Source organism: Fulvia fulva, chromosome 1 (genome assembly GCF_020509005.1).
Source record: "Fulvia fulva chromosome 1, complete sequence".
Lineage (NCBI taxonomy): Eukaryota > Fungi > Ascomycota > Dothideomycetes > Mycosphaerellales > Mycosphaerellaceae > Fulvia > Fulvia fulva.
In genome coordinates this window covers 4796512-4819851 of record NC_063012.1, presented here as the reverse complement: position 1 = coordinate 4819851, position 23340 = coordinate 4796512, and the positions used below count along the sequence as shown (strand labels likewise).

General features: G+C 46.1%; 4 protein-coding genes across 4 annotated transcripts; 2 read left to right on the top strand and 2 right to left on the bottom strand.

Moving 5' to 3' along the window:
- Positions 1-16827: 16827 nt before the first annotated feature.
- On the top strand, positions 16828-17714 carry CLAFUR5_00933 (uncharacterized protein; the record flags this gene model as incomplete). Its single annotated transcript, XM_047900081.1, has 3 exons — positions 16828-16863; positions 16920-17111; positions 17346-17714. The coding sequence occupies 3 exons, from the start codon at positions 16828-16830 to the stop codon at positions 17712-17714; spliced, it is 597 nt and encodes a 198-aa protein (XP_047755964.1).
- A 691-nt stretch (positions 17715-18405) lies between these two features.
- Positions 18406-19384, top strand: CLAFUR5_00932 (uncharacterized protein; the record flags this gene model as incomplete). The annotated part of the gene is made up of 3 exons (XM_047900080.1): positions 18406-18824; positions 18934-19263; positions 19315-19384. 3 exons carry the CDS (start codon positions 18406-18408, stop codon positions 19382-19384), a joined length of 819 nt encoding a protein of 272 aa, XP_047755963.1.
- An 849-nt stretch (positions 19385-20233) lies between these two features.
- Positions 20234-20704, bottom strand: CLAFUR5_00931 (uncharacterized protein; the record flags this gene model as incomplete). Its single annotated transcript, XM_047900079.1, has 1 exon — positions 20234-20704. One exon carries the CDS (start codon positions 20702-20704, stop codon positions 20234-20236), a length of 471 nt encoding a protein of 156 aa, XP_047755966.1.
- Positions 20705-21196: 492 nt separating this feature from the next.
- Positions 21197-23178, bottom strand: CLAFUR5_00930 (Transcription regulator lscL; the record flags this gene model as incomplete). Its single annotated transcript, XM_047900078.1, has 2 exons — positions 21197-22760; positions 22916-23178. Coding segments are annotated over 2 exons (1827 nt in total), but the record flags the coding sequence as incomplete, so codon positions are not given.
- Positions 23179-23340: the final 162 nt, after the last annotated feature.

Genomic DNA, 23340 nt, shown 5'->3' with positions numbered 1-23340 from the left:
AGAACAACCTAGATCCTCCTAGGGTCCTTCAAAGCCCCGTAGACCCTAATTACAAACACGGGCATCCTATAGGGCTCTACACTCTCCCCAATTCTGTTCCTCCTCTTTATAGCCGACCTGACCCTACTCCTAGAAATAGTAAACACCTTAGTATCGGGGTTTGTAGATAACATAAATATCCTAGCGTAGTCGGGGTCTATAGAGGAAAACTGCGCACTCCTAGAGGAGAGACATAGACAATGCGAAAAGTAGGCAAGAGAGCATAGGGCAAAATTCGTACCGGACAAGTACTAACTTATCTATTTTAGTAAGGTAAAGACAAAACACAACTTAGTAGTACTAGTAAAAATCTAGGGGTTCGAGACCCATCCTATAAGGGAACTTAGAGTCCTTAGGATATAGCTAGACCCGAAACTTAGCTAGGGACCACAAGTGAAGAAGGCGTAAGCGAGAGCGGACACTAATAGACAATCAATTAAGAGACTTACTACGTCAACCTAGGGGGCGACCTTTACAAAGGCCCAGACTATATATAAGGCCATTATCAAGCCCGTAATGCTATATAGAGCAGCAATTTGGGCAGCGGAAAAACACATCCTAAAGAGAATTGAGGACCCCCTTAATAGAGCGTAGGCAGCCTACCTAAAGAGAGTACTAGGGGTATATAAGTCAACCCCTTATAGGACAATAGAAATGGAATCAGGTACAGCCCCTATTAGAGAGTACCTCTAGGGCATGAGGTGTTAATACGTAGAGAAGACATCAGCATACCTAGCCTAGGGAACTATCTAAGCAGCTACTTAAAGGATAAGAACCTAGTAGGAGAGGAGGAGAAGACCTAACCGGCCACATATAATCCTATAGAAGGAAGTAGACCTAAAAACATTATAGGAAATCCTAGCAGCCCTTGAATAGAGAGAAGCTCTAAGGGAGCAAGCTAACACAGGGGACAAAGGGAAAAAGAAGCAAAGCCAAGTAGAAAGGATCGTAGGTCACCTATAGGAAACGCGTTAGAACCAAAAACCGGTAAGGCTAGGAGCCCTACTAGCGGCCAGGACCTTCGGGAGGTATAACTACCTTATCTACAAAGACCTAAAGAGGGCGGAAGCAAGCATAGCTATCCAGATTCGCTCTGAGCACATTAGGCTAAGAGCATACTTGCACTAAAGAAGAGTCCTAGGATACGATTCCAAACGTTGCCCCTATAGCTACCTATCCTAAAACCCGGAGCACATAGTGCTGAACTGTACTAAGTGGGTAAAAGGGAGAAGCTAGTAGAGGGCGAAGGCAAGAGATAGGCAATACTAGGCCATTATCTAGGACAGACAAGATATAAGGAGAGTGACAAGATGGATCCTTAACGAGGACTACCTAGAGCAATTCTCCCTAGCAGTAGAAACGGAAAGGTGGATAGAGAGGAGGGAGAGAGAGAGAAGAGCCGGGGAAACAGAAGGGAGAAAGGGAATCGAGAGGAGGACATCACTAGGGTTACGGGCAAGGGAGTTATAGGGTAACAACTATAACACTAGCGTACCCTAAAGGAAGGAGAACGAAAGGACAAGACAGGAAAGAACGAGGAGGGCAAAGACGAGGAGGTTTTCATCCGTTAATCGGGTTTCCTACCTACACAAATAGACCTAAATAGCGAGAGACCTGCATAGGCTATAGGGTACTAAAACAGGCGAATGAATAATTTATCTATCTATCTATCTATATACAAGCCGATATAGACAAATTTATACGTAAGAAGGAGGAGACTATCGATCTAAAGGACTACCTTCTCCCTATATATTACGAATTCGCATATTGCTTCTCTAGATAAGATACGAAGGAGCTTCTACTACATAGGCCTAGTATTAACTACAAGATCAAGCTGAAGCTAGGAACTATACCGCCTTTTAGTAGGCCCTACCGGATGTTAAACTAGGAGGACAAAGTCATCGCGTACTAGGTCTAAGAGTAGTTAGCTTAGAAGGGTATTCGTAGATACGAAGGTAGAGTAGATACTTTATTACCCGTACTTATTATTAAGAAACTAGGAGGTGGATTAAGAGTCTATATTGACTATAGACAAGTTAACAAATGCACGATCAAGTCTAGGTATCCTATACCCTTGATATAAGACATACTTAATCGTATCACTAGCGAGAAGTACTTTACTAAGCTAGATATCATTGCCGCTTTTAATCGTATTAGAATAGTAGAGGGCTCCGAATGGCTGACCGTATTTATAATATAATATAGACAGTTTGAATGCCTAGTATTGCTATTCGGGTTATATAATACCCCTAGTACTTTCTAGTCTTATATTAACGACACACTACGAGAGTTCCTTAACGACTTTAAGTCGGTATACCTAGATAATATACTTATCTTTAGCGACACTCTTAAGGAGCATATAGAGTATGTTAAGAAGGTACTTCGTAAATGTAGTAAAGCCGGCCTACAACTCGACATTACTAAATATAAGTCTTATACCTAATCTACTTAATACCTAGGCCTTATTATCGGTAAGGACGGAGTCTTAATAGATCTAGCTAAGGTATAAGCTATAAGGGAATAGGGAATACTAGTAAACGTAAAAGATGTCCTTACGTTTAATAGGTTCTCCGGGTTCTATCGGCGCTTTATTAAGGACTATAGCAAGATAGTATTACCTATAGTAAAGCTGACTAAGAAGGACTGCCCTTAGCAATAGATAGAGGAATATTAGAAGGTATTAGACGGACTAAAGTAAGCTTTTACCGATACTAAAGGCACTATATTAGCGATGTTTGTCCTAGGACGTAGAATAGTACTTAAAACGGATACGAGTGACTTTGTTACGGCTACGGTCCTATCGCAATACGATAAGGACAACATCCTAAGGCCAATCGTATACCTATCTAAGAAGATAAGCCCGTAGGAGTACAATTACGACATTTATAACAAGGAACTACTTGCTATCGTCAAAGTATTTAAAGAGTAGAAGCCCGAACGTATAGCTAGCGATATCGACAAACTAGACTTTAAGAACTTTACTTATCTAAGCGGCTACCTAGTACTAGTATATTGCGACTATAAGAACCTCGAATACTTTATGACCTCTAAGTAACTAAATAGACGATAAGTAAGATAGGCCGAGTTCCTCTTATAATTCTTCTTTAAGATTATATATCGTCTAGGTGTTTAAGGAGCTAAACTAGACAGCCTAACTAGACGTTTATAGAACGCGATTCTATATAACAAAGCAGATCCGCGGTACGTATAGTAGAATCGTATACTACTTAAACTAGAACACTTCTTATCTATTAGCGCTAGCTAAATCCTACGGCTAAGCGTATCCGAAGTCGAAGAATAAGACGGAGGAGTAGATAGAGAAGAGGAGGGAGACTAAGGGGATATAGACAAGGTAGTTATTAGGGCAGGCCTATAATACTAGTATACCCTTTATAAGGAAAGCGGGAAGGCAAATAACGGACAATAGTAGTATAGGAGAGGAGAGGGGTTTTTACCGCGAGCGGTTTCCCCTTCGAAAGATAGAAGTACGTAGAATAGCTATATAGGCTAGGAGGCACTATAATAGCTTAATGAATAATATATATATATATAGCTACGAATGACACGGTTTATTAGATCTTTCGTACGAGTATACCGTATATACCGTAATAGCCGTAGTATTAACAAACCTTAATATAGACTACTTGCTCTACTACTAGTCCTATTCGACACGTAGGACGACGTTGCCTTAGACTTCGCTATCAAACTACTAAGGGCCAAGTATATAGTAGATAGTCAGTACTATAAGAACGTACTAATAGTTATAGACCGTTTAGGTAAGGAGCGGTATTATATTCTAGTATTAGAAATAATAGCGGAGTATATCGTATATATCTACGTAAAGTATATCTTCTCCCGATATAGTCTACTAAAGATAATTACGTCGGATCGTAGTCCTTAATAGGTATTAGCCTTCTAGGGACGCCTCTACGAGTTACTATAAATTAAGCGTAAGATCTTAACCGGCTATTACCCTAAGACTAATAGTTAAAGCGAGAATACTAATAAGATAATAGAACAGTACCTACGTACGTTTACTAGTTACGCTTAGGATAACTAGCTAGATTAGCTCCTACTTACAGAGTTTACTACAAACGACTACGTCTCTAAAACGACTAGCGTAAGTCCTTTTATAGCGAACATTAGTAAGAACCTACGTTATATAGATACTGAACTTAATCTCCCTATATAACTACTTCCGTATAAATAGCGATTAGACGTAGAGTCTATAAATATATTCGTATAACGTATAACAGACCTTAGGTAAAAGCTACGAGACTCTATAGTAATAGTATAAGTATCGTAAGCTAAATATACTAATAAGTATAGAACGATTATACTACGGTACGAAGTCAGAGACCTAGTACACCTTAGTACACGTAACCGGCGTACTAAGCGCCTATTAAAGAAGCTTAATTACCGCTATACTAGACTATACGTAGTTACTAAGGTGCTACTACACGACACGTACCGCCTAGACCTCCCTTAATTCCTAAGTAACCTCTATAACGGCTTTTACGCTAACTTACTAATACCTATATACGTACTAATACTAGGACAAGTATAGCTACCTCCGGCCCCGATCGAGGTAGAAGATAATAACGGAGACATAAACACGTATTAGCTTCTAGATATAGTGCTTAACGTAAAGAGCACATTGCCGCTAGGCCTAGCGCTACGCGGTAGGAGGAAGTAACGAAGGTATAAATACCTTATATAATAGGTAGGTCATAGTAAGCCTACCTAGGAGCCCGCTAAGGAGTTAATAGATACTACTACCGCCTCTATCGCGGACTTCTACTATAACTACCCTACGAAGGACAGGCTAGCTAACTTTACGCCGCTACTAGGGTAGATTCCTAATAAGGATATACCTAAAGACGTTATGATCGGCGAAGTAATAAACGCTTTAGCCGTAAACGCTTCGTTAATAGTTACGCCTAACCCGGTAACTATAGGTAGGCTACGTAAGTTATTCGCGTAGGTGCCTATAGCTCTTCCGGTAGTTACGTATTACGAACCTAATACTAGTACTTATAATAGGCCGTAGGCGGCTACTTTAAGAAAGATGACTATTAGTAGGTAAGTACTAGATATACGTTAATACGGTATAGAAAATAATATAGAGGATGACGCCGCGTTTATAGCGGCTATACTACGAGCTTAAGGGACTAAGCGCGATTTTGAAGGGGGGGTAGTGTCACGGCCCTAGGCCTAGCGAATGTCTAGCTAGTACGTAGGTCACGTGAGCGCGCGTACTAGCGTAGTACCTCGGCTTATATATAGCCTCGGCGCACCTCGCGCTCCTCTTTCCTACGTTCCTAGCTACTTTATATTAACACGACTATAAACCGTTATAGTCTTAAACTTATTAAAGGACTACTATCTAGGTATAGGGATCCTCGGCTTAATACTTCGCTAAGGATTACCTTACGTCTATCTATATACGAAGCGTAGACTATCTACCTTAGTACGGAAGGTTACTATAGTTAGCTTTAGGAGAACACTACTATACTAGCTATCGAAATTAGGGTCGTTATCGTTCTTAAAGTACTTAGAATTAGGCACACCCTTACCGATCTCTATACCGCGAGTAAGGGTACGGTCAATAGTAAAGAGACGTTCTAGAAGGTTAACTAGTAGTATCTAGGTACGGGTGTTACGTATTCTCGAGTCACGACTATTATTAGGTCCTAGTTACGGACGGTCGTTATTACGTCCTCGGCTATTATTACTACGGTTATCGTCGTCTCTATCGTTATTACTACTACCGCTACCGCTACCTCTACTAGTAGCTTCGCGATACTTACGTATTAGCTACTCGAGTAAGGTCTCGCGTAGGCGGGAACGAGAGGGTCGGCGGCCTAAGCGGCCCCTACCTCCGTTCTATATAGTGTCTCCTACCTTAAGCCGAGCCTTTAGGTTATTGACTTCTTGTTATAGGGCCTAGTTCTTTGCCTTAGCATCTTATGCCTTCTTCTTCTCCTTCTCGTAGATCTCGCTAAACTGCTTATATAGGTTATTAGCTTCCTTATATTTCTTCTCTAGCTCTTATAACTTAGCTAGGTCGTAATCCTTCTTACTCTTAAGATCTACTACTATTTTCTATATAACAAGCTCTTCACTTCGTAGTATCTTATAGATACGGTCGTATTCGGTATATAGCGTAGTATACTAGGTGTTCTAAAGGTCGTTAGCTCGCTCTATTATATCGAGTTGTCTACCCTTAGTAATCGCCGTGTTAACTACTTATAGTACGAAGTCGTAGGTAGTCTTCGGGTATTAGGATATAAGGGTCGTAAGGTTATCTAGGGTGATATTCTAGTATTCGAATACGAGAATGTGTTCTACTTTGTCGAGTAATAGATATACCTCGTCTAGGTCGCCGCCTAGGTTCTCTTCGAGCTTGAACTCGAACAGTTCTATAAAGTCAATCTTACTACCTTCTTCTCGCTCGAAGGCATTCTAGTAAGCTTTATTAATCTCTTATTATAGCGCGATACCGGTGTCTACTATAACCCGCCGGTTATTGTCCTATGTCTAACTCTAAGGAAAAGAGGAGAGGTCGGGGAAAAGAGATATACGCTACTTACTTTTGCCCTTAGGCTTAGGTAGCGGTAGTATACCGCCGTTCGTTATTTATAAAGTTATATTATCTAGGTTCGGGGGAGGCGTAACGGTGCCTATATCCTAACTATCTACGAGCGCGCGACTACCTACTAATAATATCGCCGCGTTACGTTCTCTAGGTATCTACGCGCTATACGCCTTACCGTGTTCTATATTCTAATACGACTCTACGCGTTCTCGAGTTCTACGGTTCTATCTATTCCTATTATTACGCGTCCCTTACCTAGATCCGCGATCTAGGTAGGGTAGTAGAACAAACTATAAGGGCGCGCGTACTATAGGGTCCGAACGAGATAGTTATTGTTCTACGAAGCTACGAAAGAGGAGCGCGAGGCGCGGCGAAGTTATAAAGTAAAGCTAAGCCGCGCTAACCCGATACGGAAGGTCCGCGGTTTAGCCGGGCCGACGTAGCTATAGTAAGGGGTCGCGGGCTACCCGTAATAGGACTATATTATAGTAGCTATCGGTAACTAGGGTTTTGACCGTCTTAATATAGCCTTAAAGGTTCAGTTTAATGTTTATAGCTTTAGTAATAATTATTAGTACTTAGGAGCTATTACCTAGGCCTAGCGTAAAGGGCTTAATATCGTAGAGCGGGAATTTATGTTTTTATATAAAGGAAGTGTTTACGAGTTTAGAGTTAGTACTATTATTAAGGAAGGTATATATATATATTCTATTTGCCCTACCCTCTACTATAAAGTAATACGAGACTTCGGGTCCTTTATCTACTTCTATAGAAGAGGGCGTGCTCGCTCGTGCTTATAAGGAAAACGCCTATACGGTACGGGTATATTTATAAGGTTTATAAGGGTATAAGACTTCCTAAGGCGGACTATTATCTATTACGCTTAAATAATAGCTTAGGTATTTCCCGCCGGTACTTTAGTAACCGTAAGGCCGTTATTATTAGCCTTCTTCTTAGGACGCTCGTATAGGTCAAGTAGGTAGCCGGCGGCGCCTAAGACGTAGCCGGTACCCCGGTAGCGTAGGTAGCTACCGCTAGTAATAATCTAAGTACGCTAATCTTAAGTAAGTTATATAAGGTTCGTATACTAATTAGGGCGGTCCTTCTACGGAGGGAGCGGCTAATTAGTATAAGGAGAGCGGCCGAGAGGTACGCCGTTATCTAAAGGGAGTATCGGTAGTATAATCTACCCTACTATAGGAGGTACCGATACCGTACCGTTACCCTTAGGTATAGTCGTCTTCTTGTCCTTCTTCTCGTCGTTCTTAGTACGTAGTAGGTCGTGTTTAAGTTAAGCTAGCTCGCTCTCTAGGCGGTAGTATTACTAAGTAAGCTCCTTGTTGAACAGGTACGGGTGGATGGCAGCGGAGTGGAGTAAGAGATCAATCTTCAACTGACTAATAGCACGAGCATGCAGCAATATATCAGGAACCAATATGTTGATTGTGTTGGATGTCTATCTAAGCTAAAGGGGAGAGAAGGTATCTCCCTACAAGCTGAGTCATTGTGGATGCCTCAGGCTGCCAGATCACTTCCTGATTGTTGACTCCCTTTGAGATGCTACATCTTAACACTCCCACTCATCTCGTATGGGAGGTTACAGTCTGCTCACTTCCTGTCAATAGTACTTGGACCTTTTTATGACAGGTTCAGCTGGCTTACAAACCTCTGGAAGTGTGGACCAGTCTTTGGTTTTGTAAACCCGTCTGCAACCATCTCAGAGGTTGGGGTGTACTCAACAGCAATAAGCCTCCTCCACCAAAGTTTCCTAACAGCGTTATAGGCAATGTCAATGTGCTTCGACTTGTCATGAACATGTGCATCTTTCACTAGGGTGAGGGCAGCTTGATTGTCACCTCTTAATTGGACTGGTCTCAAATTTGATACAGTCTCCTGGTTTCCAGTGATTCTTGGTTGATGGGAACAGTCTCCCACTAACTCTGGACAATCCATTTCCCTCAGCAGTGAAGCTAGGAATTGGGACTGCTTCGCACATGCATTCATAGCCATGTATTCAGCCTCCATTGTGGATGTTGCTACAGACTTTTGCTTCTTGCTCATCCAAGAAACTGGTGCCCCACAGAGGAAGAAGACATACCCAAGGATTGAGACTCTGTCTGCTTTGTCCATTGCATAATCAGAATCACAGTATCCAATAAGGTGTCCTTTTCCAGACTTTGAGAACTGAAGTCCTAGATCAGGGTATGATCTTAGGTACCTAGTGATCTTCTTCAAAGCCTTCATGTGGTAGGTGGATGGGTCACTCACAAATGAGCTCATCCTTCCTAGGGCAAAAGCAATGTCTGGCCTTGTGATTGTTGCTGGCCACATCCAAGTACCATTAATACTCTGGTACTCTGCCTTGTCACACCTCTCATCCATGTGGCTTGAAGGTTTGAGGGCCTCATAGCTGTCCATGGGTGAGTGTGTAGGTGCTGCCTTCTCATGGTTCATTCCCATCTTGGCTAGGCTGTCCCTAACAAAGTGTCCTTGGTCAAGTTTCAGGATTCCTCTCTTCCTGTCCCTTGTGACTCTCATGCCAAGGATCTTTTCAGGTTCACCTAGATCTTTGATCTTGAAGATCTTGCCAAGTTCTCTTTTGAACCAGAGAACATCTGTCAACTTTGGTGCAGCAATTGGAATGTCATCCACATGTATAAGGATTATGATCTCCCTCTTCTTATGGATAAGTAGGCATGGATCCACTTCTGACTGTGTGAATCCAATCTCTCTGAGCTTTGACACACAGAGTTGATTCCAATCTCTAGCTGCTTGCTTAAGTCCATACAAGCTTTTGAGGATTTTGAACACCATGTTTGGTGGAAGCTCAACTCCTGGTGGTGGTAACATGAAGATGTCTTCATGGAGGGTGCTTTCTGTGAATGCATTGTTCACATCCACTTGGTGAAGATGAAGATCCTTCTTACACACAATAGCCATAAACACCCTAAGGGTGTCCTGTCTTACTGTAGGTGCAAATGTCTCCATAAAGTCAACACCAAACTTCTGTGAGAAGCCCCTTGCAACTAGTCTAGCCTTGAACTTTTCAATAGCTCCACTAATGCTTCTCTTAATATCAAAGACCCATCTTGATGTAACCAGATTTGCTCCTTTTGGTGGAACAGAATTTTCCCAGGTGTTGTTACTCTGTAGAGCATCTAGTTCCTTTTGGATTGCTTCCTTCCAAAGATGTCCCCATTTCTTGTCATTCACAGCATCCTTGTAGGATTTTGGAATTGGGACCTCTTGCTTGTATGCAATGGCTTCTACAGTTGCTGCAAAGGCCATTTCCTCAACTTCTTCCAGGAATTCGCTATCCCATGGTATTGAACTGTCCACTGATTGCATGGCTGCAAAGAAAGCTTGGTGAAAAGCAGCAAGGTTCTCTGAGAGGTCCATTGCTTCTCCCACTTCAGTGGTTAGTTCGGGCTTAGGGACCATGGATCTTGGGGCTTTCTGTTTCATGTCATAGCCCTCAACATCATAGTCAGCCTTTCTCTTTCCAAGGGATGATTTAGGGACCGTCACTTGTGACCTAGTAACGTCTATTTCCTGGGGATCTAGGGAGCTTCTCTCAATTGGCTGATCGATTTTCTGAAATTCCCCTACGTTCTCCGGAGGCTGGGGAAGTTGCACAAACAGCTTTCTCGGCTGAGCGACTTTAGGGCTCTCAATTGGCTGATCTATTTCGGGGGGGCTCTGATGGACGCCTGAATGGTGGGTAGATTGTCCTAAGGATACGTTCTTCCTCGGCCTTCCTAAGGGCTTCCTAGCTGGTGCACTGCTTGGTAGATTCAATGTTGGAACATTGAGACCCATATCACCTCCAGGCTGGTCCTCAAAGAAGTCTGCATGTGTGTGTTGTTTAACAGCTCTCATGTCTGGTTCCCAAAAGAGCCAGGCTTTAGCTGTGTTTTCAACATACCCAATAAACACTGCTTCTTTACCCCTATTCATTAGCTTGTCACTTCTTGCCCATTGAGGTTGGGATCTTGTGTCCATATAGACAACAGCTTTGCATCCCCAAACTTTCAAATGGTTGATGGTCGGTTTGATACCATCAAAAGCCTCATCTGGTGAAACCTTGAACCCATCGTAATCTGGGCCATTTGGCAGTTTGTTCCTCATATAAGTTTGGGCCTCTAGTGCTTCAGGCCAAAATTCAACCGGCATTTTAGCCTCTTCAAGCATTGCCCTTATAGAGTCCTCTGAGGTTTGTATTGACCTCTCAACTGGTCCATTCTGTAGAGAGTTGTATGCCTCAGTCGGCTCGAGCCCAATCCCCAAATCCTTCTCCCACTGCTTCACTAATGCAATAAGTTCTTTTGCATTGTCAAGTCTTACTGCTTTCAGCTGCGCTGATGATTTCCTCTCTGCTTTGATCTTCCAGTTCTGGAGAGCAACTGGAGCATCTTCTCTTTTCCTAAGAGGAAAGGTCCACTTCTTCCTAGAGAAGTTGTCAACAATCTCAAGCCAGTATTTGAATCCTAGTCTTGAGATTGGTAGTGGGCCACATATGTCAATAGATACAAGGGCAAGTCTTTCAGGTCTTCTCTCTGTAACTTTGCCTTTGTACTTCTTCATCTTTGCTATTGAGCATACTCTGCACTGGTGAAAGCCATCCTTAGGGATAGGAATGGGTTCTTTCAAGTCTGTTACCTTGTGAAGATTCTGGAGCAAATTCTTCCCAAAGTGTGCAAATCTTCTATGCCAAAGCTCCCACTGCTTCAGGTCGGTCTCTGATTGAGCAGTCACAAAGGCATTCTCCATTGGTGGTGCACATGATGAGTAATGTGCCCGTTCTTGTAGGAGAGGAGAAATCTCATCAATGAATGGAACCCCCCCAAGGAGCTTTGTCTGGACAACAGTCTCACCAGAGGGGGAAACAAGAGAAAATGATGGAGGTTGCACACCAAACTGCTTGCTAAACTGGTTCCATGAAACCAGGTTCACTCCTAGCTTGGGTACAAGCAGGACATCTTCCAAAACAACTTTTCTGCCAGCTCTCCCACTCATCTCTGCATTCCCAATATGAGTGGCCAATAAAAACCCACCTCCCACTTTGATCCATTTCTTCCTTGTCAAGGGAGTCATAGATCTAAAGAGGCAGCTTTGGTCAGTCATATGGGATGAAGCACAGGAGTCAAGTAACCACTCTGACGAGGGGAACTTGCCTTGGACTTCTGCAGTTGAGTGAGCCACTTCATCATACTCATCATCATCAGACATTGTCTCTGGGGATGAGCTGCATGGTGACTCTTGGGCGGAGAAACCTTTTCCAGTCTTCTTTGCTTTAGAGGTATAAGACTGGGCCTGGTTCTTCTGGAGTGACAGCATGTCAGAGCTGAGTTTCTTCACCATTTTCTTAAGTTCTTCCATAGAGGACTTCTCTCTTGGTGTCCTCCTTGAAGTGGGTGGTGGAGTTCTCTTCTTCTTGACATGTGTTGTATTCTGGGAAGATGGTGGTTGGGAATGAGATCTAAGGACCTTTCTTGCCTCAGGCAAACTAGGGCAGTCCTTGATCAGATGATCCTTCTCACAGAGAAGGCAGGAGAGTGGTCTTGCTAGACCTGAGGGCTTGACCCAGGTGGCTGCCATGCCATACTCAGCCTTAGAGGGATCCAACCTGGCTTCTTGAGCTTCAAGGATCTTTAAGGTCCTTTCATGATCCATCTTTGGCTGAGCCATGATAGTATCCCTGGCTACATGGTAGTCAGGTGGCAGTGAGCTTAAGAGCTGGGTCATCCTCACATCAGCTTTCCTGTAATGCTGACCCTCTGGGTCAACATCAGCAATCCTTTTTCCAAGAGAAACCAGGTGTGTCCATGCAGATCTGATGGTGAACTCTTCACTCATCTCAAAGGTCACAAATTGCTTTGTGAGCTCATGTGCATGGGTTGGTAGCACCTGGCTATACTTGTTCCAGAGATACACCCACTTCTCAGCAGCTCTTCCAGATTCACATGAGCCCTCAAGCTCAAATTCATCTTCTTCTGTGATCCTACTAAGGATACTGAAGTTGCATACTGCATTGTGTCTTGTCCATGTTGGCGTATTGAGGATCTCTTTGGTTGTAGCCTCTTCTTGGAGTTTCAGAGTCTTGCCCTTGATGTTGTCAAAAGACACTTCCATTAGGTCATCAATTGCAAAGAATGCTGATTGGCTCTCCATCTTGTATCTCTGAAGGTTGAACCATCTCTTCCAATTGTCCCTCCCAAGAATTGGGATTTTGCCTCCCTTCTCCTCTGTCTTCTCTTGGTATGAATCCATAATAAATTGGATGTAATGAAACAAGGTGTGTATGTTCCAAGGTGGTGGCTCAGATCCTGCTGAGGCTTCTGGTGTAGAATGGGAAAGTTCGTAGGTGTGGATACCAAGGCCTGCTTGGTAAAGTAAAGAAGGAGCGGTGTGAGGTCTCGGGGCTAGGACACAGGTCTGTCTCTCCTAGCAGAGCTTCAAATGACTTACTTGAAGTCCTTCTTGATAGTATCTCGATGCAGTTCTGCCTACAGAGTATCTTCAAGGTATTGGCTTTGAGTAAGCCGCACAGAGTCCTTGTCTGGGTTACCTATCACTTAGTATCGAACTAAGCTCCTTGATAGGATAGACGGGGTAGACTTCTGATTCCCAGATGTTTTCTGCTACGATAGCAAGGGATACAAGTAACCTGTACTGATATAGGTTGCTCTTATTCCTGCACAAACCCGGGCTCATAACCTGTTGAACAGGTACGGGTGGATGGCAGCGGAGTGGAGTAAGAGATCAATCTTCAACTGACTAATAGCACGAGCATGCAGCAATATATCAGGAACCAATATGTTGATTGTGTTGGATGTCTATCTAAGCTAAAGGGGAGAGAAGGTATCTCCCTACAAGCTGAGTCATTGTGGATGCCTCAGGCTGCCAGATCACTTCCTGATTGTTGACTCCCTTTGAGATGCTACATCTTAACACTCCTTAACCGACTTCGCGTTAGGTAGTACGACTAGTCGATTACGGTACTTTAAGATTAGCTTCTTCTTAAGCTCGATAACCTCGTACTTACGGCTCGCGCCTTATAGGAGCTAGGCGCGCTTACGTTAGAACTTAGTATAGAACTCGGAGAACTTGTTATTCTCTACTATCTTAAGCGCGTCTATATTATTACGCGCGGTACCCTCGGGATTATAGTCGCCGAAGTTCTTGTCTAGGAAACGTAGGCATTTCTTTACGCTCTTAAATAGCCGGCTCGCGGAGGGAACCTTAGAGAAGACGATCTTCTAGAGAATATAGTTACGGAGTATAGAGTATACTAACCCTATAGTAGTTTCTTATACGAAACGTAGGGCGGATAGCACGTCCTTAAAGATAGAAGCGGCAGGCTTATTACTAAGTTAAGTAGTCTACTTATTAAGTATCGGCGAGTCTTTACTACCTATATTCTCTACTAAGAATTTAGGCTTAGGTACTTCGATACGGGAACTCGTCTTAAAGTCTTCTACTATAGTTAGGTTATAGCGTACGATATCTACGCTACTGTCTATAGTCTCGAAGTCGTCGTCGTCGACGATAATAGTCTCTTATCTCTTTCTCGATCTCTTGTCCTTACCCTTACTCTTACGGCGCGGACGCTCTTCGAAATCGGAATTAGAGTCTAAGGACGAGTCGGAGGAATCGGGGTCAGAGGAGTTATTAGCGAATCGCTCCTTACGTTACTTCCGCGTAGGCTTTGTAGCGGGTTATTCGGCGGGCTTTTTAGCTAGTCTATCGCCGCGTCGACCTCGTAACTCGGAGAGGGAGCGGGCGCTACGCTCCTTAGGTTTCTCGGTAGTACGGCTACGCTTAGCTTCCTCAAGATCCTATTTAAGCGTAGCGATAGTCTACTATAGCCCTACTACGTCGGTAGTCGTAGGGGCGGAGTCGTCCGGTACGAGTGTTTCTAGTTTAGCGACTTTAACTTTAAATATATCGACCTCCTTTTCGGCTCTCTTAGTAGAGCTATACTAGTTATCAGCCTGCTTCCTATACTTAGTAACGTCCTAGTTAGCCTTTATAAGGTCCTTATTAGCTTGTTCTAGGTCCTACTTATATTCCTACTTATACTTTTCCGTATATTATAGTTCGGTATATACTTCCTCGAACTTCTTCTTATTTAGCTCGTTAGCTTAATATAGCGCCGCCCTATCTAGAATAGCTTAGCGGTGATTAGCCTCGAGTTTACGAAGGGCGTAGGTAATTGCCTCTAGTTAGTTCTAGACGTAGTCGTAAAACTAAGTCGCGTTAAGTAACCGTAGTTAGTCGAGTAGGATACGGTATATCCCGGTACGACCGCGGTCGTCTATATAGTCAATAGTAAAGTCCTTACGAGTATTGTTTATTAACCTATTCTTATCGAGGTGGTCTATAATATCGCCCTCGTAGAGTAATACTATAAGGTTAAAAGTGTCTATAATTTCGGGTTAGGTATCCTCTCCTTCCTCCTCTTCTAGGAGCCTATTAAGAACCGCGCGTTCCTTATTAGCGTACTTAGTAAAGGGATCTAGTAGGACGGTGTCGTCGGACTAGGTATACTAATCGGATCGCGTAGAAAGTTCTAAGTTTTAAGTTAGTCGCGCGCGGCGCTCGATACGTTAAGTATTCGCGCCGCCGCCGCCGCTAGGGCTACCGGTACCCTATAGCCTAGCTATAATATAGTAATACGCCTTGTTAGCGTCTTAATCTAGGGAGGAAGAGAGAGTACTACGCTACTTTTACGCTAGTATAAGTCGGGGATTTCGAGGAGTCGTAATGTCGCGATTTCTAGAGTCTTAAGCGGCGCTAAATATAGTAGCGTCCTTAATATAAGCTATCGAAGTATTACGAGACTATAGTACGAGAGTATAAGGGTATAGTATTAACGAAGTCGATAGCTAAAGAGAGAAGAGAGTCTAAGAACGAGGCCTATACTTAAGGGCCGAGGTGTCGGGCGTCGACATCGGGCCGAGCTTAGTCATCAGAGTCACGTGACTAGGGATCACGTGATCAGATTTGAATCCTTTACTTACGGAGCGGCCGTAATAAGATCTTAGAAGTTTCCCGCTATTAAAGGCTAGTATACGAGTAATAGCTAATTTATTACTATAAGAGAAGGGTCTTAAGCCCGCTAGTCTTAATTAGATAGATAGGTTTATTAGGTAGTATCGTAAGCTAAAGGTTCGTATAATACGTAGATACGATCGTTAGCGAGCCCTAATAGATGATCTAGACGTTATCGAGAAGTAGTTCTTCCTTATACGTAATATAAAAGAGAAGTATAGTATCCTTAACTAGGACACCTATAACTTCGACGAGATAGGGTTTATAATAGGTGTCATTACGTCTTAGAGCGTCGTTACGGGTTTAGAAAGGCGTAGTAGAAAGAGGAAGGTCGTTTAATAGGGTAATAGAGAGGGAGTAGAGAGATAGCGTATTAGATAGCTCTTATACGAAGCGAGATTAGTAAGCTACGCAAGTCTAACGAGGCCCTTATATAGCCGAAAGCACAAAAGCGTAAGTATATTCAGTCTAGAGGATCTCTAACCTTCGATAAGGCGTCGTAATTAATACCTCTAGAGGATACTAGGAGGTAGGAAGTAAGTAGAGAGTCGCTAGATAGTGTTCGGCTAGTACTAAGGCTACGACGCTATAAGCGATATAGCGAGTCGGGGCATAACGTACGTACCTATTAAGTAGACTCGCTAGATAGCGAAGAATCTGAAGAGGAATTGTCCTCCTAGTAACGATTCTATAGGATGTCGTCGTATTAAGATACCGTCGTAATTAAAGTAGAAGTGGTACAGTTCTTGGCAAAAGTAGCCCGCTCGGTGGTGTGGCCCGCTCGGTGGTGAAGCACGTTATGTATATAGTATATTTCTATTACTTATTACTTTAAGTATTACTTTAAGTAATAGTAACGTAATTTATATTACGTTACTATTACGTTTACGGGGGATTTCTGTTACCTAACGGCCTTTACGTTGCGATTACGATGTATTATTTCCATTACGAATTACGTAATTATGTTACGATTACGCATTACGAAGGTTTGCTGATCTATGGTCCTGACTTGCCTCGTTGAATGTTCGCTTCTGACTACAATGTTCCTTCATCACTACGGCCAGTCACTGTACCTTGAGGCAGCGGCCATGTGAGTCGGCCAATATAATATAGGTGCACATGCGATTGCCCCAACCATGCTTTTTCGCGTGGCAAGGACAATCACGAAAGAAGTATCGATGCATAATACAACAACGGTAGTGACAATGCTGTTGACAGAGGCAAGTAGAGAACGTGGTGGTTCCCTCGACATTTCTTTCGAATGTTTCCGAATATACACATAAACTCAACAACAATAAGAACATCATCATCATCAAAAGAAAAGCAGATCTTCAACATGGCGTTGAGGATGGCGCTCTGCGTTCTCTTCCTCGCCGCGAGCATGGCTACACTCTCGGTAGCCGACGACCAGAGTTGCGCGGTATGAACGGTCCTTGTCGTCTAATGATTCAACGCTCACTGAAGTCAGGAAAAGTGCCGTGCGAGGTTTCCCGGCCAGTCTTTCGTCGACGTCGAGAACCGGAAACACTGCGTGGGGTTTTGCACAAAACCGGGAGAACCAATGTCTCGTGGCTCAGCTCTCGGCAGATGTCTCCAGCGAGTGCTGCGTATGTATCGTTTTCACCGTCTGCCAACCATTACTGACACAAAACAGAAATTCTGCAACAAGAAATACCCGAGAACAGGCACGATGGACTCTCTCGACGCAGCGGTCCATTGCTTGACGACGTGCAACCTTGCTGAAGGACCGTCTCAACGTGAAACTCACACCGACAACTCGACCGTGAGTGCATCGCAGGATGGCCAAGCAGCGCCAAAGCTTCCACACAAGGCCAACGGTACACATGGCGTTCGTCCGACAGCCGTGGGTCTCAGTGCTACCCTCTTGCCAACGCCGCCTTATTCCCCGGTGACCTTTCTTCCGAACAACACCAAAACCAATATGGCTGCTCAGGATGCTGGCGTCGGTGCCTCAGGCATGGCGGCACTGCTTGGTGTTGCAGCATTGTGGAACGTGCTTTGATCATATCACGGGGGATCCTGAGATTCACGGCCATGAAGTGTTGGCGGCCTAGCTTTTGGGGATGGGGACGAGGGTATTTTCCTAATGCTACATTGATGGACCTGTAAGCAGCTCAAGTACTTCTCAAAGCATATGATTTGATTGCCTGCCTGCCTGGTCAATCTCGTGAGACCTAGCACAGCTCTTTACTTGTCCACGCGTTCAACAGCGTCTCCAAGCCGAAGATCTACGACGACAGCAAGATAGTGCACAAGTGTTATCTTCCCTTGCTTGCCGCTACAGCCAATGGCAGGCTGGGTGACCGCAGCGACGGAGCGTGGCCCGAGCTGGTTCTCTTGCTGCAGGGTCAGTCCATGCATGTCGCCTCTTCCAAAGTCCACCTGCATGTCACGTTGAGCTTGTGCCCCTCCTGTGCTGCCTTGGAACATTTCATCTTCGTCCTGTGTTGATAGCATACATCGTTTGCTTCTACAGTACGTCCATGGATCCGAGATCCGAGCAAGGCGTTGAGAGAGGACTTGGACACTAACGCCCGGCTTAGCTCCTTAATCTCGAGTCGCGACCGAGGAGACGCGTCTTGGACAATTTTCCACCGAAACACCACCACCATCACTACCACTGCGATCGGCATCCCAGATTACACGACTCGCACACCGGACATCATACGCGATCTATACACTATATACACACGATGCGCGCCTCTCCCCTCGTCCTCGCGCTGCCGCTTGCAGCGGCACAGCAGTTCCCGATGCTCGACTCCGTGATTGACCAGGCCAAAGGCTGGTTCGCAAAGGCCAGCGGATCCGTCGCAGCAGCAGTCTCCTCCGCCACCGAGTCCGCCTCCATCCCCAACCCAGTCGCCTCGGGCGCCGTCAAGATCGCACAGCTCAACGTCCACAGAGTCGATCTGAACAACTTCCAAGAGCTCATCAAGCCAGGCTCGCCTCACGCAACACCGGGCATCGAGACATGGGAGGTCTTCGTCACAGGCGGCAACAAGACGTGCTTCGGCATGTGCAACAGGGCCGAGACTGCTTTCAACGAGAGCGTAGCGTTGGTCGCAGCCTCGCCAAACCCACCGAACCTCGGACTGTTGAACTGCGAGACTGAGTAAGGCCAGGCATAGAAGCATTGTGGAGACGCCTGAGACTTGCTCAGGACGCTCATGGCTTCTGCCCCGTTATCTTGAGACACTCAGGCTGACCCACCTTACCTTTAGCGGAGTACTGTGCCATGCCTGGGCAGTCAGCCCACCACAGCTCCTTCACATGCAACTGCCACAGCCACTCGCAGACCAGTCGACTCCCGCCTCGACTGTGCGCTCCATCAAGCTCAACCGCACCACTGTCACCGCACCGGAGATCGCCGCCATCCACCTCCAGGACAAGTACCTCGAGACCGAGGCGTATGGGGGCTTCTGGCATCCCTTTGACGGCCCGCTCGCCAAGTACAACCTTGCAATTCCAGCTGGCTACGTGATCTGGGGCTTCTCGCAGATTCCATCGTGGGCTTTCATGATTGGCATTTCGTTCTTCAGCAGGACTATCATGTAAGTGCATGTCATATTTCCAGAAAGACACGATGGCTAACGATCGCGAAGGGGACGCAGGACGCAACCTGGTGGCGGCCGTGCTCCAGCCGCTGGCCAGCCAGCTCCGGCAGCTCAATAGAAGCGGCATCTGACGGAACTGCTATGAAGCGATAGAAAAAAAGAGTTTAGACCTATCACAAGAGGAGGAAATACCCTGTGCTTGCGCGCGGCTGCCTGTAGCAGAAGACGTCACGAACTTCCGGAATGTAGACTATGATCATTTGGACATGCGAAAGAGATGCTTAAACGATTGAACCAACAATGCCCAAGATTATCCGTTTTGTGCGCTGCTGTTGCCACTATTTCACTCACGTTGCGCTAATACTGTCTAGGCACCTTCTCAGACCCTCTCGTCGGCGCTTTGGTGGGAGCTTTGTCTGCTTCTTCAGCAACCTCAAACATGGTCTCCAAGTCAAACGAGTCGCTGCCTGGCCATGGATATCTCCGGTGGAAGACCTTGCGCTGCCGATATGTTACGGTACTGCAGCCCCTGCAGACCGGTGGGAGCTCGCACTGCCTGCAGAGGAAGTGGAATAGGTGGGAAGTACAGTCGTAGACGAAGCAAGTCGCACTCCCATCACGATATCCCATCTTGTGCTCACACACCAAGACTGCGGCGCTTGGACCCTCGTCAATCTCGAGGTGAATGGAAAGTTTGCTGTTGTAAGAGTGGCGTTGTGTTGATCGGCAACACCGACCTCTGGTATACGCAATGTGGTTGATAACGTGCTTTCCGACTAGGTTTCTTATGAAGTGGCGACATGATGCAGCTCCATACTGTGGTGATGCTGCTGCTGTAGAAGGAGTACTCATGTGCCGAGCGGGGGGTCTGATGACTGAGGCACTCTGTCCTGATAAGCCTGATCGCTCTGCACTTCCTGGACACTTCACAGTGGCGTAAATTGTACTTGCTACTCTCCATCCTGCTTCATTGCCCTCCGCCTTGCATCAACCTCGCTATCTCCGACGCAGCCTCAGCATCCACAAACTCAGTCGCGTTGACGATTTCCTGTCCGCTTTCATCCATCCCCAACAGAAACACTATCTCATTTACCACAGCCTTCCCTCCCCTCACTATCATGTGGAAGTCACTTTTCACCATAACGCTCTTCTTCCGCTCATCCACCACAACGTCCGTGGTGTCAATCTTCCAAGTCTCCAGCTTCACAGCCATGAACGCCATGCGATTCACGAAGTGCTCGGCACCGTGTCGACCCTGGAGATGTGGTTTGGTCGAGACGAAGAAGCGATGACCGAAGTCGCTGCGAAAATCCGGGGACATGTTTGACATGATCTGTACTGGATTTGGGTTATTGCTACCGGCTGTGCCAGGCGACAGTGAGGTTATGAAGTCTGTTGCCGTAGATTCAAGCGTTGTGTAGAGATCCTGCCCTGTCATGGTTGTGGATGAGGTTGTGTGTCCTTGTTGTTGGTGTTGATGTACTCTGATGCGTCAGATAGGTTGATGTCGTCAAGTGGGCCGTGGAGAAGTGATATTGAGACTAGTCGAGATGAGGAGCAGTGTGTCGGTTGCCAGGGCCTTGACATCGTAGGGCTGGTGCTTGAATGTCAGCTTCGACGTCGACATGTTGAGCACGCGGCCGTAAAGAGCTTGCAAAATTCGCATTGTTGTTCCGACTGGAATCGTTTAATGCGGCATGTCATCATCGTTCCATATTGGTCAGATATGTGTGCAAGCTCTTCCAGGAGTCCAGTTGCTGGAACTTTCACATAGCCTCCGAAACTGCCATGAACCACTAGCCACGCTCGTGGGTGCCTTGAAGCTTTTCATCGTCCATCACAGCGAACGACTTTCCACGATGATACAGAATCATCTCAAGGCCACGAAAGCAATCTCGACTTCTTAATTCTCATACTGAAGCCTTCGGGCTCATCTGCCTCGCAAATAGCGAGCAATTCCCTTGGCGGTAGGGCATACCCCGAGGAGCTGCGTGTTCATCAACAAGCCGAAAAGGATCTTGAAACGGACACTGTCGACTGGCCACTCAATGTACGCCTCAGAATCCAGCCAACCACCATCTGGCCCGTTCGGCCTGGTTTTGAGATGTACCTTGACCTGTCGTCGATCGGAATCATTATCCCAGCCGTTGAAGCCTGCGCTATGGACACGTCGCCACTCGGGAATGTCGCTGCGCAAGGCGACTTCTTTACCGCAGAGGGCTTCTTCGAAGCGAACGCAGATTTCGGCCGTACGTGTCGTGGTTTCTGCGTGCCAGACGCCGTTGCGGACTGGAAGTTTTCGAAGTTGTTCGAGAGCTTGGTGTCGGATGCGGCCGTCGCGACAATGGGTAGCGATGAAGAACAGGGGGTGGATGAGCCCTTCGTCTAGGCTGACGGAGAAGAGTCGCCGTTCGGCGTTGTCACTGGCCAGGATGTACATGCATATTGTGAGGATTTCGTCGAAGTCCTCGAAGTAATTGTCAAACATTGTTGCTTCGCAGTAGAGACAGGTTGCTGAAAGAATGCGGTTGATCTTGACGCGGCTGCGGAGCATTCCTAGACCATGCTGCTCACGGACCGTAAGCTTCACTGTGGGCTTGTGCATGAAGGACCATAGGAGACGATCCAGCTGTAGAAAGGTCTGCTCCATTTCCTGAGCCTTCGCAATCTGTTCGAGGGGAACATTTCCCGGGTCTCGGAACTTGAATTCATCTGCGACTGTCCTCATAAAATGGTAGATCCGGCTTGTCCAGGTATTGACCAGGTCTCGGGCATGTGTGAGGTCGTGGAAAGAATTCGGTAGAATGGAGTCCGTAGCAGCTGTGTAGAACGGCAGTCCTGGTACTCTCGACCCAAGATACATTGTACCTTGCAGGTCTATCCGCATAATCGCCCTTACCAGGCTAGGGTGAACCTTCCTGGCATCAAATGTCGTGCTTGAGTGCAAAAGCTGAATAGCGTTCTCCACATGCATCAAGGCCGGTACAAAGGCCTCTCTGAGAGCTTCAAAATGTATACAGAGCAGTGAACATAGCAAGACCGTGTCGAGGCACACAGAAGGCGTTTTCAGCAATCCTTGCATCCCCTTCAGTGCCTTGGAGTACTGCGAAAGTGGGAAGCCATTCTTCAGCACGGTCACATTGACACCTTCCAGCGTTGCTGTCTTCCGAAGGTTCCTCTCTTCATGAAGGGCTCCAAGGGCGTTGACAGCGTGACGAGCGGCAGGCTCTGAGTAGCTGAGTTGCAACACTATGCGGTCCCATACCGAGTCGTGGAAGTATCCAGACACGCAAGGTGCCGTGCGTGCGCGGAAGTAGTCGAAAGTGCGTCGTTCAAGAGCATTGCAGGACACATCGTTGACCAATGCGGCAGCCAATGGCTCCGGGCTGCTGGTGTTCCCCTCGAAAGGCGAAGCGTATCCGTCGCACTTCCTGCCAGTGGTTGTACAGCGTCGACAATACGGCTTCTCCTCGTCGCATCTGACCCGCCGTATTCTGCAGAAAGAACATTAGTCAGTCAGGTTCAGCAAAGGACCATTCCCCTGCCCGGCGTGTGCCAAACGAATGTGCGATCGCACACAGAATCAGCTCAGTCCCGTATAGCGATGCGATGTAGAGCACAAGGAGTGAAAGTAGAGACTTGCTTGCACGTTAAACAGCCTGCTCTTGTCTTGGGTGCATATCGTCTTTGATGACCAGGTCTTCGTTCGGCTCGCACAGGCTGCTTTTCGGTAAGGCTCAAGCCACCACTACATGTACCTCCTCCACTGCTGACGTTGGAACCGGCACCAAGACTGGCAGGCGAGCGCAGATGGTCCACCACAACGACGGTGGAATCGCGGTGTATATCAGCACTGCTCCTCCTCCATTGAGGAGTTATTTGCGAATCGGTGGCCTCGTATGTGCGAGCGTGCCTGTAAGCGTGGTGAGTATTGGTGCTCGTTCTTAGAGGTGGCGCGGTACGTGTGCGAGCGAGCCAACAAAGGTCAGCGTACTCTTTGAGACGACTTGGTGCCTAGCATATTGCTGCATGGCTGTGCTATGATAGTCTGCCCCGGCCGGTTAGTTCGTCTGT